Source organism: Physcomitrium patens, chromosome 7 (genome assembly GCF_059467195.1).
Source record: "Physcomitrium patens ecotype Gransden chromosome 7, ASM5946719v1, whole genome shotgun sequence".
NCBI lineage: Eukaryota > Viridiplantae > Streptophyta > Bryopsida > Funariales > Funariaceae > Physcomitrium > Physcomitrium patens.
The window spans coordinates 12,856,056-12,869,871 of NC_143416.1; the positions used below are offsets into that span (position 1 = coordinate 12,856,056).

Genomic DNA, 13,816 nt, shown 5'->3' on the forward strand with positions numbered 1-13,816 from the left:
GATTGCTAAGATCTCATTTTCAATGACGATAACCATTCCAGTATGTAGATGATTTTGAACAATGGAAAGAGTAAGATTAGTAAGATCTTACCATTCGTTGCCACTACTGCAGATTTAGCTGCAACAACTGTGCTTAATGAAAAGGTGTAAGAAAATTAAATGATGAGTAGTTAATTTTGCCAACAGGCTTCGTGTGGATTCACTTCCATAAACAGACATAAATTTGTCTAGTTATTTTTAGCATCAATTGATTCCATCACGATATGTATAGTATTTATTTAATATATGTTACGTTATATTATTAGTATGTTCTTTCTTAAAAATAGCACTCATTCATCACATATACAATCCACGAAACAAGCAAGATGCATTCTTTTCGACAACAAGCTGTTGCTTGCAACGGGGATAACGTCTCTCAACACATTTTCTACCAAAATAGAGTGTTTCTATTCCCTGGTGATAATTCAACCCAAAGATCCATGTCCAATCCAGTCACCACCATCACCACACACAAAGTTTGTCGATACAGTGAAGAGTTACAGTGAAAACTGTGTGCATTCCATCAACTTAAAGCGAGAAGCAGAAGTCCAAATGTACATATCGACATGAAACAAGACAGACGTTGTTCCTATCTCAACCTCGAGGGCTGGCTACTGGCAGATGAGACCCATCAACAGGTCCCTGTACACCCACTTGTGAGACAATAAGAAATGCCCAGTTTTATCCACATCCTCGTGTTCGAATTTTATTCGCAAAAGACAACTTAGGGTGGCAGCTCGACTGCAGAATCCAGCACAGAAGTGAGTACATGTCTGACAAATCCACAGTTCAACGGCGGCTAGCTACGAAAAGTGGCATTCCCAACACACTCGTGCCTTCCTTTTCTAAAGGCTAGTACACAAAAAAACAACCAAAACGCTGTGTCTAGGTAGCCACTAGAGAGCATTTGAAGCACATGCAGAGCACTGGAGAAGCTAAAATCGTGACCATCGATTGAAGAACTTCAACAGGCAAGAAAAGCGCTTCCAAAACACAAAACAACACTGATACTTGCCAGGTTCGGAGGAAGCCGCGGCCGCTTAGTCGACCTTGGTACCACCGTGCACATGGAAGACGAGTTGCAGTAGGTAGAAGAGGATGATGAACACAACCGCATGCACAATTACAGACGCTATGCTCGTCCGCTGATTCGTGAACTCAACAGGGCGGTCGTCTCCGGGGATCTGCAACACTAGTCCTGGGGACAGGACCACGAACAGGATCACTCCGATGATCAAGGCTGCCGCGTCCACCATCTTCGATAACAGGGTTCACTTGGGGATTGTTTTTGCTAGGGTATGTTGCTGTGCTTGTGATAGAAACTACAAATCCTGTAGTTGTGACGAGGGATATGTAGTGAGGGCGTCGAACAGGACAAGGGATTCCATCGAAAAGGGCGATGATAAGGAGGGTTGAGCGCATGACGAGATCTCAGTGAGGTGGAGGAACTCATAGGGGACACGTGGATGGTAGGTTTACAGATGGTGGCAAGTTATTGGGTATGGGTTTGCCACCAGCCCATGCGGTTTTTGCTTCATCGCTTTCTATTTAATTCTTGCATATATATATAAGATGTATGGTTCTCGGCCGTTTATGACGAAGTCGTGTGGATTGCGTTGTGATCCTCGATTCCCATGGCGGTTGGAAAGCTTTACGCTGGAAAGCTAACCAGAAGTTTTTAAGATGAGGGAGAGAATAGTTTGTCAAATTATTGGAGTTGAGGTGACATGATTCTCGGCATTCAACAGTCTACCATCACGTTCGTACATACTTCGTGGTTACGGAAGAATACGAATGATTATGTGATTTTCCATCTTGCTTGTTTTTACTTTGTCTTCAAATATTGGATTTGAATAAGACTTTTGAAGTTTCCCGATAGAGATCTTTTACACTAGAGGTTAAGAGGAAAAGTGAGACAGCATAGTCTACATAAATGATGCCTTTGCAAGATGGTTTTCTTTGACAAAACACTGGGGAAGAAAGCCAGGGATGATTTGACGCGGTAAATCACGCAATGCAATGTGGAGTATTACGCACATATCCACTACCGCGGTTGATTCAGCAGGGATTGCATGATTTCGACCTGACGACATTGATACATTCAATGCGTTGCTAGTCACTGAAAGCGGCGCCAGCCAACTTCACACGTTCTGGTAATCAAAATTAGAAGAGGACAATTGCGGACTGGGAAAAATGCCTTTTGTCATTAATGTCTTAAACTTAAAGTCATGACAAAGACTGGAACTATAGATTCTATGTCAGAACCAATGTCAATGGAATACAGCCAGCCACACTATGATTCCTTCTTCACACTTGGATTCTGTCCAGCTCTCGGCAGTTTGATGAATTCCCCTAGTAATATAATCACAACTGGTAGCAATGTTCCAGAGTAGTATACAGTTTTATATACCGTAATAGTGTCATCGAAGTACAGAACCTGCAAAATAAAGAGGGAAAAAAAAAAAAAAAAAAAAAAAAAAAACAGAGTTACACAGCGAAGTACTAAATTGTTGATCAAGCAACTTCTATCGAATGACAAAAAATTCAATTTGGTACTGTTGCCAACGACGTATTTATATCTAAGCTTATTGTTTTTACTGCTAAGCCAAAAATAGGAAAGCCGGCCGGAAAAGGGTGATCCATACCAACATAATTGATTCTATAAGCTTTAATTATGTAACTAGAACATTTTCTAAACACAAACATGCACATATTACATGTTAAGATGGGGCCGAAGGTAATACACAGATGGTTCGAGTCACTAACCAGGAAACCCATGACGGTCAAGTTGAGCACAAATACGGTGTAGACGAAACCAAACAGCGGCCCCAGATTCACCGCCAAGAAATTACTCTTGGGGATCGACCGCTGCCATTTAAATATCACTGCAGAATCGAATGTCACTTTCTGTTAATGATGAACCATGCAGGCAGCACTCTCCTGCTCAAAACATACCAACGAATCGTTGTGGAAGGCCAGCATCCAGAGACAACGTAGTGGTAATTCATAATTTACCTCGAGCGCCTGCGATCATAAGTGCGCTGTTGACGAAGAAGAGTAAGTATCCAGCGTACAAGCCCTGCACACCAAACAGTAGTAGAAGTCTCAGACTACTGAGATCTCATAATAGATTTGGAGCAGAGGGGGTAACACCATTAGCAAGGACGTTTGAAACCTGATAGCTATCTGCCAGCCAATCTACCTAACGCAGACTGCGCATTACAGGAACTGCGGAGAGAAGTGCTTACATGCCAAATTGCGCTCACGACTTGGGTAGCAAGAAGCTGCCAGAATCCAGGTCTTTTCCCTTTCACCACTAGTCTTTCATAGACATCTGAATTTAGCGAAGTTAAGAAATCCAGCAAACTTGCATGACCTAGCGGCCAATTCTACACCGACATCCAGATTCGCCGATTCTCACCTCAGTGACAACAGAGAATAATTTGATTGAGATGCCTCGCGAATTTGAGAAGAAAGTAATCCACGCGTGACAAATCTTGTAAATCCAACATAGCATGGAGGTCATTTCACAAGAAAAATAGAAATAACAAATCCGTGAACGAGGATACAATGCCGCAGCCAGACGCTCACGTGAATGTTCCAATACTTGGGAATCTCCGCTGCGCTCGTAGCCAGCTCCACATTCAGAATGTCAACATTCTCTGCTCGTGAAAACTTCGCCTTCGGCTCATCGGAAGGTGTAGGTTTAACCCAACCACTAAAACCAAACCCAGAGATCATAACAGCAGCTTCGGATAAGGACCAAATGAAGTAGTACTTCCACCTTGCACCAAAACCACATAGAATCTGATACCAGACACGGAACCCAAACTCCCGCTTCATGTACTCGGGCGTTGTCAGGAAACTCAGAGGATAAGTCCCTGTCATGTACATGTAAATGCCCATACAAACAAAGGCCTTCACAGCTGCGAGAAACGCAGCTGCGTAAGGAGATGGGGGCTGGTTCTCTGCTTGTGGGTCCCACAGCCCTTTGTCCTCGGTCCAGTCCATGTAATCTCTGAGCTCAAACACGGGACCAACTAAGATGGTTCCACAATTGAAACAGTAGCCGAGATAGGCGAGGAAGGATGGAAGCTTGCCAAGGCGGGACTTCTTCTGGGCTTCCCGCAATGACTCCTCATCTTTGATTAAACCGTCCTGATAGTTAAAAGCTGCCGATGTGACCTTCAAAGTCAGCACCATCATGGAGCCTGTGCAATCGCATCGAAACGGTCGCCATAGAGTTAGTTGCCCTTCATCGAAGATCACGTCATACTACCACTAGCCAAATTTCGTTAACCTTCGTTATGAAAATACACTGCTCAGAGTTGAGGTTAAGCACACTCTGTAGACTTTGACCTTAAACCCTACTTGCATTATATTAGTGAAGAGATACCGGTATGGTCGATTCCACCGCTCTTCCACGCATCGCCACTCATAAACATCACGTGGCTGCAACCAACACCAAGCCACCCTTATCCTTATGTTCAAAACAAACTGCTGGCTAAATATTTCTCATAGTTTGCCTATCGAACGCCTTGTTCTTATGGCGAGGTCAAGACGTGTAGTTTTCCTTTCTTTCGATGACTTGATCGTTGTCTAACACTGGTTGTTCCCTCTTCTTATTCTTGTCTCATTTATTAGAAATCTTAGCTTTTCGGACAGAATCTGCATTCATCCTCAGAGTTCGCACAATAAACTCAACTCTGGATACTCGGAAAAACGACAAACGTAGACGGTTTCCTCATAAATTCTCTATAAAGAAATTGATTCTAGTTTTGGAACCCCATGAAACTGCTTGTACACATCAAGTGCACTTGAAGTGTGTGACTGAGATCAACTGGAATGAACCAGAACAGCGACTCATCAACAAGAATACTCTACCCAAACATCTTCGTTCACGTACCATCCAATTGCAAAATGCATTACATTACAACATTAGAGACTTTCACTGCGGAACATCGAACAAATGTGTTGTATTTCCTCTTGATCGGAGCACCGTAATCGAAAAGAATTCGAGTACTCACCAATATATGAGGAAGCCAAAGGCGAATACAGCAGAAATCACCCCGCACATCCTCCGACTCACCACCATGGCTCCGTAGCTCACGCAGATGGGAACCATGAGATACAGATTAGACTCGTACCCAAAAGCACAGTGCGAGAGAAGCGCGCCGCTCGCGGCAGCATAGAGATGGCGCGCTGTAACTCCTCGGACGAATCGCCGCAGCCAACTCACAGGAATAGACGCCATGAAAGCCATCAGAAACCACAGCACTGGGATCCCAATTCCCAGCGCACCCGCGACATCTCGCATCGTGATCATCGTCCCAACCTCGAACACTGCCCACCTCGCACCTTCACCTTCACATCTCAAAACTCATCAACAAAAACACACCAACAATTCCATCAAAACCAACAACGCGCACATCACCACGTGGGGTCCCAAGGCGGTTAGAAAGAGACAATTCAACTCTCACCAGCTAGTATGAGAAGCTAGCCAGGCGCTGGTTGCGAGGATTGAAACCCAGTCAGCAGAAGAAACCTGGTTACGAACTCCAACAGAGCGCAATTAGGGCTGAGAGGCTTTATACTCTCCACCGCTAACTGCAGATTTGCGGAGATAGAGAGGGTCTCCTAGCCCCGTGGTTAGAAAAAGCAGGCAGGATCTTCTCGTGATGCATGTGTTGGCAGCGACGCAGGCCTCTGCTTTTTCCCATGGCGCGTCCATTTGACCTCCAGTTTGAGATCACCATGACTACTCGCAAGGTTTACTCCGCCACTCATAGTAGTAGCAGCAAATCCTGGAGCCCACCTCGCAGGGTTTTGCAGCATCGATCATCGAACCACACAAGGCAACAAACAGGACCAACCAAACAACGCATGGAGTGGGTATCATTCAACCATCCAACCCTTCTTCTTCTTCTTCACCCTGCATTAGCATTGATACTGGCATTCCTTCTTCAAAGCTTTGACCATCACTCGCTCCTCCTCCTCCGCATTCGTGTCCTTCGTCACGCCAGCTTTGACCCCATTTCGCCTATTGCATATTGCGTCGTCAAGTCGGCGTCGTCGTCATGGTCCTGTGGACGTCATCCGATTGTGTTGGATTAGATTAGCGGTGAGGGAGTCCACTTGGCATTACACTTGGCAATTACAATTTTGCACCCCTGAAGCTCATCTTGCAAACCCACACTCCGGTGAATAACGCTTCTCTGGCATAGTAAGTGAGAGAGAGAGTCTTGGCTGTGCATTCAATTCTCAAGTGGGCTTGAGGGCCTTTTCACACTTTCTTCGTTTTGTAATGTATATTGTGTGTTTGCTGGTTTATGGGTAGATGTCAAATTTGTATTGAGGGGTGCCAAATTAGAAGAGTTGGTGGATGGAAAATTCTTAGAAAAATGGGAATTTTTTGAGATAATGTTAGCATGGAATTCATTGGAGGATGTAACTTACTAGGAGCAGACAGGAAGGTAGAACATGTTTTGTGGAGGATATTTAATGGAGGGATATGGAGTCCCATAAGGTTGTTTCTAATCTTGTCCTAACTTTAAAAGAATGATTAATGGAACAATGTTATTGTAAAAAGAAAAAACAGTTTCCTACCTACAAAAATAATTCTTCACTTACTTTTTTCTTTTTCTTTTTATGGCCTACATGAATATTTTTTTAGAGATTTGGTCGATAACCTTTTTCTTGTTTAATATTAACCATTCTTTAGATTTCTTTCTTTGTCTTATCATGTAGCTATGATGCCTCTTAACAAACATGCAATGTTTGTAGTTTAAAACGGGTAGAATATTATTCTTTCTATTTATATATAAATATATAAAAATATACATATACATACATTTGTATTCTTATGTAGGATTAAAGATTATAATTGTATTGACAGATAATTAGATATATTTGTAAATAAAACTCAGATTTTAGTAATTTATTCTTCTTTATAATTTTATTCTTAATGTAACAGTACATATGCATTAGTAGTAACTGTTTAGAACAACATACAATTCGGTCTTAAACTTAGAATATGTATAAATATGTATGAATGTATGTATATATATATATATATATACATATATATATGTATATTATATATATAATTATTTATATGTATATTATATATATACTTATTTACATGTATATAAAATAAAAACTGAAATAGAATAACAAGACTATTAAACTTAAAGAATATCCTTTATATTAGAATAATCTTGGTTAAAATATAATTAAAATTCTATTCAATATATATACTACTAGTGCACTGAAATATATTACAAAAATTATATTTATTTAAAGTTATTCAATGGAATTTAATACTTGGAGACATATATATATTTCTAAATTTATCATCAAAAGATAATAAATAATTAATAAAAAATAATTTTTATTTATTTTATATTTTTTATATATATAAATATTTAATTTAATTAAATTAATATATATATATAAATATTTAATTAAATTAAATTAATATATATATATATAAATATTTAATTTTTATATTTGATCATACATGCAAATTTTATATCAAAATTTTATAATTTTATAATTTAAAATTTGATTATCAAATTTTAAAGCATCATGTTTTATGTAGTTTTTAATTTTTATTCGTGTACATAAACACATATATAAATCAAGTACATTCAGTATTTAAATATATTTTCTTTGTAATATATAAAATTAAAATTAAAATATAATACATTTTTTAAAATAAAAATTAAAATAGTAATATTACTACTAATGATATCAAATGCGAATTTAATTTTTTTATATTTTTATTATAAATATTATAATAAATTATATGTTTTAGATGGATTAGTTATTCTTTTTTCTTTTTTTAAATAAAGATTATTTTAAAGAGAATGCTGAGTAAAAATCAAGATATATTTTTATTAATTTTTTTAGACTTCTAATGTAAATTCTATTATGATATTTAAAAAACTATTATATTAAATAGTTGGATTTTTTTACAATTTCTTTATTTTTTTATGTTAGTAATATTTATTTTTATATTATTGATGTCAAATGACAAAATTTAATAATAAAAAATAATATGAAATAATTAAGGTAGTTATGCAATGAATATCTATGAAATGTAATTAGAAAAGAATAACTATAAATAGATATAAATATATCAAGTAGATAATATCATCTTTAGAAAGAATCAAAAAAAATTTACAGACATAAATTGGATCTATAGATACATCATATATTTCTAATATTTTTTCTTAGAAGTTTTATACTACTATGAAACCAAATATTAGTGTCTAGCAAACTTAGATACTTGCCTTATAAGCCTTGTGGTCATTAAAAAAGATGTGCACATGGCCTTCTTCATAGCTAGTATATATAGAGGTAGATTAAAGTCATTTTCAATCTTATTGATTTATTTTTTTGTATTTAATTCATGGTTTAAGATGTTTCAATATTTTATTACTTGTATAAAAATTTCATCAATTTCTTACTTAAATACATACATACATACATATTTATTTTATTTTATTTTATATAGAAGAATATTTCTACTAATATACCTTTTTTTAGACCTATGTCCTTTATAAGCTATAATTTGGCTTTTTTCTAAGAAAATTTTAGCTAATATAGAATTGCTTTGTTAATTATTTCTACCAAAATATATAAATAATTGTGTAATTTCAAACGACACATTAAATAATACATGTCATGTTCTTAAAAGAATGTTTGAATAACCAAAGGTTTAGTTTTTAGTATAATTATTGAGTCTAAATAAATAATTTTTAAATAATCATTTTAAAAATAATATTAAAAAATATCACATCTTTCTTATAACTAATTATAGATTTATGAATATATATATATTTATAACATAACTACTATTATTTAATATTATAGTAGTGAGCATTTTATATTTTAACAAAAGGTGCATAAAATATAAATTAAATCTCTATTTAGTCTTTTAAGTCACATAACTTCTTTTTTTTTTTTTTTTTTTTTTTTTTTTTTTTTTTTTCTCTAAATGCACCTTGATCTTTGCAAGTTTTTTTTAATAGATTTATAAATTTTTTTTAAAGGAAAAAAATATTGTTTTTTTAAACTTCTTTATAAATCTTTATTTTTTACTTAATAGTAAGTAGATTTAAAGACCTACTATTACCAACATCTGTACTTGTATTGATTGATTTTTTATTTTATTGTAAAAATCTTAAAATATTTAGCTTTTGTGTTATTTTTAAAATTTTAAATTATTTAAAAAAAAATTATAATTTTAAAATAATATCTTTGATAACTTATGGATTTTTTTATATATATATATAAAAAGATATATATCATAAATCAAGATTTACTATATATTTTTTTTTTACATAATCAACATGATGAAGGTGTATAATAAATTTAAAGATGATTTTATGAAATAAGTTATAATTAATCAAGTTGTATTGTGCAAGTGAACAATTATGAGATGAACTTCGATGGAATAATAAAGAAAACACACAAAAATTATGGCTTGTCAAATATTACCATCTTTAATGTTATAAACATGTTATTTCTTTTAACTAAACATAATGTTCATCTTATTAAAAAGCTAAAAAAACATAAAAATGTTTAATTGTAAATTAGTAGAATTTGAGTACTTGTGGTGGCTTAAATTTAGATTTAATTTTTTTGATGCTCATTGAAAATCAAAAATTTGTGAAGTATTGATCAAATTCAACCTAATGTAATTAAGAATTAAACTCTTTAATGTCAAAAATTAATAAAATGACTTATGAATCAATAGTAATTTTTATTTGATATCATGTTTTATTGATTTTATAAGAAAAAAAAGTAAATATTAAAAATCTCCTTTAATAACATACAAGTATACTTATTTCTAATTAATTTTTGGTCTTTAGGGCCATTTCCAAAATACTGCTCATAAGCCATGCTAACTCAATTTCATCATCAAATCTTTCCTAATATTTTGACAAATGCAGCCTTTGCATCCTCCATTTGCAAAGGCAATGTCCATTGATGAGTACATAGAGCAAGTTGATTGCAATGGAAGAGATTGATAGGTTGCATCAAAAAATACTCTGTTAGATAGATGCTCTTATCTTTTTTGATTTGATTATGATTGTTATAAGGAACAAATAATATATATATATATATATATATATATATATATAATATTATATTACTACTACAATTTTTGTTACTATCACCACATTCTCTATCCACCTCATATTACTTTTATTTTAGTTTTTAAAAATCAATCAATATTTTTTAAATTAATTAATTAAATAATATTTTTAATTATTTTTTTTTCTTCTTACTATCACCACATTCTCTATCCACCTCATATTGCTCTTATTTTAGTTTTTTAAAAATAAATCAATATATTTTTAAATTACTTAATTAAATAATATTTTTAATTAGAATATTTTTTTTAGAAAAATATGTTAAATAGGAGGTAAGTTGTAATTATTATAGGATTATTTTTAGTATCATTGGCAGTATCTTATATACAATATGTAGCAAAATTGAGTTAGTCATCAAAAAATAGAAATTTGAGCCTTGTTAAAAATTCAATGAATGAAATTTTATATTTCAATTTTTAGAATATAATATTTTAAATTTACTACTTAATATATAATCAATATTAAAAAATAAAAAAGCCATAATTGAAAATTACTATATCAACTCTATCACATGCCATAACTCAGTTTTAGATATCTTCTTACATCGAACACAATGAGTTTGAAGAAGAAGAATTTAATAATATAAAATTTAAATTCTCATATTTATTTAGACTATACTTTAGCTCAAGCTTTCTACATTTTTTTGGTGGATCTTGTTCAATAATCATACTATATTTAAATAAGCTTTTTGTTAGAGCTATAATAGATCTTAATAATTCTATTTCTATAAGTTACAAGTTGGTAGTTTTATAAAAGATGTAATAAATGAATTGTAAATAACTTGGAGTCATGTTGTATAAATTAGGAAGAAGCGATTGTCCAATCTTTAAGCCTGTAGTGGTAGTAGATTATAAGTGCTTACAAAGATATAAAAGAGAATATGTGTCAAAGTTGTGTCAAGGACAAGAACTCGATGAAAAAGCAATTCACACAAGTGACCATTCACTAAAAGAAAGATAACAAAATATAAATAAATAAGTATGTATATTGAAAGAAAAACTGGAATGGCTATTGCCAAAAGACAAGAAAACTAGAGACCCTTGAAACTAGCCTGGAAGCAAGAAAGGAGTTGACAAGAGTGAAGAAGGCTTCCTTCTTGTCTCTATATATACTATCTAACTAGAGGCTACGTGGCGATATTCTATAGGACCTCCAATATGTGTTGACTTTGTAGGGCGCATGTCTTGACTTACAAGGCAAGTTTTTCTACGTGTGGGCCACATAGTTAGCTTGATCTTCAAGCTAACAACATGTGTAGCACATGGCCAACTTGTTGACCACGTTTCTAATCCAAAAAGTCAATTAAAGACACCTATGAAGTCAAAGTAGCATCTATTAAGCTTCTAGGAAGCTTTTATATTAAATACTATAGAATTAACTTACTTTTACTTATTTTTATTTACTTCCACCTATTTGTATATATAATTACTAGCTTACATGAGTATGTCTGTAACAAGTTGCTACATAAAGAGGTATTAATGTTGTAACACATATTCTCCAATATGTCTATAGCAAATACTAAGTTATGATAAATATTGATATAGTGAAAAGGACTTTATTAACTACAAAATTTAGATAAAAAATAAAATAGAAGAAGCCAAAATTCTATTAAAAATACATCAAGGAGTAGCTTGAATTTGCTAGGTGCCATGAACATTAGACCATTTGTGACTAAAAAAGCCTTATCTTCTTTGTTGAAACTAAAGTAAATTCATTATGCTCAAATGTTTGCACTTAATATTTGATTTAAGATGGAAAATCTTATGATTTAAGACAATTCTAATAAACAATAAAGTTTGGTAGTGGTTTAATGATAGTATAAAGTATCACAGTCATACAACTGAAGAAGGTTCAAGAAGGTTCTAGGAGGTTTTAGAAGATTCTAAGAAGATTCTTATAAATCCTAGAAGATTTCAATAGATTCAAGTAGGTTCTAAAAAGGTTCTAGTGTTAGGGACATAGTCCTTAGAACCTTCTAGAGACAAGTTTCTAGAACCTTCTAGAGATAAGCTTCTAAAACCTTCTAGAAGTAAGTCTCTGGAACCTTCTAGAAGCTTCTTATTTGGTAGAAGATGTTAAGGACATAGTCCTTAGAACCTTCTAGAGATAAGTTTCTAGAACCTTCTAACAAGCAAGTCTCTGGAACCTTCTAGAAGCTTCTTAGTTAGTAGAAGTTGCTTGAGAAGCTTCCTAAATAGGAGTATATATTGGAATCACGTCTCTAGTGTTGTTCTTGTATTCATCTGATTAATCTAGTTCTTGCCAGTTCTTCTTGAACTTCTTCTTAGATCTCAAGTCTGTATTTCTATGTCCGTGACAGTTTGTCGAGATTGAACTCACCTCAGATATCAGAGCTAGTTTCTTCTTTATTAAAGTGTAGATTACCCCTCTGCTTAGAAGTGTACTAGCATTTTAGAGGTTGCGGATTACCTTCCTCTGAACTGATACTTCTTTTGTTACAATATTGGAGTCTTATTCTTCTTAGAGAGAGTGGATTACCCCTTTTTTTGAAGCTCTTAAGGCATTTTAGAGGTTACGGAGTACCCTCCTCTAAACCAATATTGTCTTCTTATAAAGTCATTTCTGTCCTTCTCTTAGAATGGTCAGGGGCCAAGACATTAGTATGACGAAAAGTTCAAAGTCTAAGTTACATGCTATCATGAATGCCCTCGCTACGTTATCGCAAAGAAATGTAGAGATTGAAGGAGTCGTGGCAAGGCTTCATAATGATGGAGCATCTAGAATGGCACAATCTAGGTTGCGCCAGCCTCAAACTTCTGCACTTGGAGAAGCAACTTTACCTCAGGTTCGACAAGCACTGCTGGTTCTACAACATAAGGAACTCTGAGTTAGCCTTCCGGACAAGTTCGATGGTACGCGTTCCAAGTTTCGAGGATTTGTCAACCAAATCAGGTTGATAACAGTTTTACAGCCCGAATGCTATCTAACGGAGGAGTCACGTGTTGGGCTTGTTGGAACCTTACTTACAGGACAAGCTCTATCATGGTTTGCTCTTTTGTTTGAGAAACGATCATCTATACTAAACAACTTTGAAACCTTTTTGGAGGCATTAACGGAAGCATTTGGTGAACACGACAAGGTTCGATGGGCTACAACAAAGATCCGGTCACTACGACAAGGAATGCGTTCTACATCAGTCTATGCATCGGACTTCAGGCAATTAGCATGTGACATCAATTGGGACGAAGGAGCATTGATGAGTCAATTCTATTGGAATTTAAGGGACGATGTGAAGCATTTACTATTAACTCTTCTTGATCCGCAAACGCTCATCGAAGCTATTAGTCAAGCTGTGAAGTACGATAACCGCCTATTCCAACGTCACCAAGACCAATGTTTAAGACAACATACGGTGTCCTATTATGTGCTTTCCTGCTCGAGAATGTGCCGGGCGTTTGGTTGTAGAAGGTAGTATGGAGATTCGCCAATAGTCAAGCAGTCTATCAGTTTTTGACTGTTGGAATATAAACGACTACAAGAATACAGTGTAAATCTATACGGATGCCCTTCGACTGTTCGCCGAAGTCCTTTTTGCCCTAGTCAGTAGGTCTCTAGATGTTACAGAGAACCCCGAACATTCCAAACTGCAAATC

General features: G+C 34.6%; 2 protein-coding genes across 3 annotated transcripts; both read right to left on the reverse strand.

Annotated features, from left to right (window-relative positions):
* Positions 1-718: 718 nt before the first annotated feature.
* LOC112284785 (uncharacterized) lies at positions 719-1,353 on the reverse strand. Its single transcript, XM_024525014.3, has 2 exons — positions 1,055-1,353; positions 719-780 (listed from the first exon to the last, which is right to left on the reverse strand). The coding sequence occupies exon 1, from the start codon at positions 1,293-1,295 to the stop codon at positions 1,080-1,082; it is 216 nt and encodes a 71-aa protein (XP_024380782.1). The 5' UTR covers positions 1,296-1,353; the 3' UTR covers positions 719-780; positions 1,055-1,079.
* An 868-nt stretch (positions 1,354-2,221) lies between these two features.
* LOC112284783 (lysophospholipid acyltransferase 1) lies at positions 2,222-5,590 on the reverse strand. Of its 2 annotated transcripts, none has more exons than XM_024525013.3 (8): positions 5,520-5,590; positions 5,067-5,397; positions 4,436-4,491; positions 3,609-4,250; positions 3,288-3,373; positions 3,055-3,118; positions 2,806-2,924; positions 2,222-2,476 (listed from the first exon to the last, which is right to left on the reverse strand). In XM_024525013.3, the coding sequence occupies exons 2-8, from the start codon at positions 5,363-5,365 to the stop codon at positions 2,333-2,335; spliced, it is 1,410 nt and encodes a 469-aa protein (XP_024380781.1). In that variant the 5' UTR covers positions 5,366-5,397; positions 5,520-5,590; the 3' UTR covers positions 2,222-2,332. The 2 variants fall into 2 exon arrangements, with proteins under 2 accessions (XP_024380781.1, XP_024380780.1); XM_024525012.3 differs by having other exon boundaries at positions 5,067-5,403.
* Between the last annotated feature and the right edge of the window lie 8,226 nt (positions 5,591-13,816).

Coding starts and splice junctions, on each gene's coding strand:
- LOC112284785 (XM_024525014.3), bottom strand. CDS start 1,295: ATGGTGGACGCGGCAGCCTTGATCATCGGAGTGATCCTGTTCGTGGTC.
- LOC112284783 (XM_024525013.3), bottom strand. CDS start 5,365: ATGATCACGATGCGAGATGTCGCGGGTGCGCTGGGAATTGGGATCCCA. Junction 4,251..4,435: donor CGGTGGAATCGACCATACCG/GTATCTCTTCAC, acceptor GCGATTGCACAG/GCTCCATGATGGTGCTGACT. Junction 2,925..3,054: donor TATGATCGCAGGCGCTCGAG/GTAAATTATGAA, acceptor TCGATTCTGCAG/TGATATTTAAATGGCAGCGG.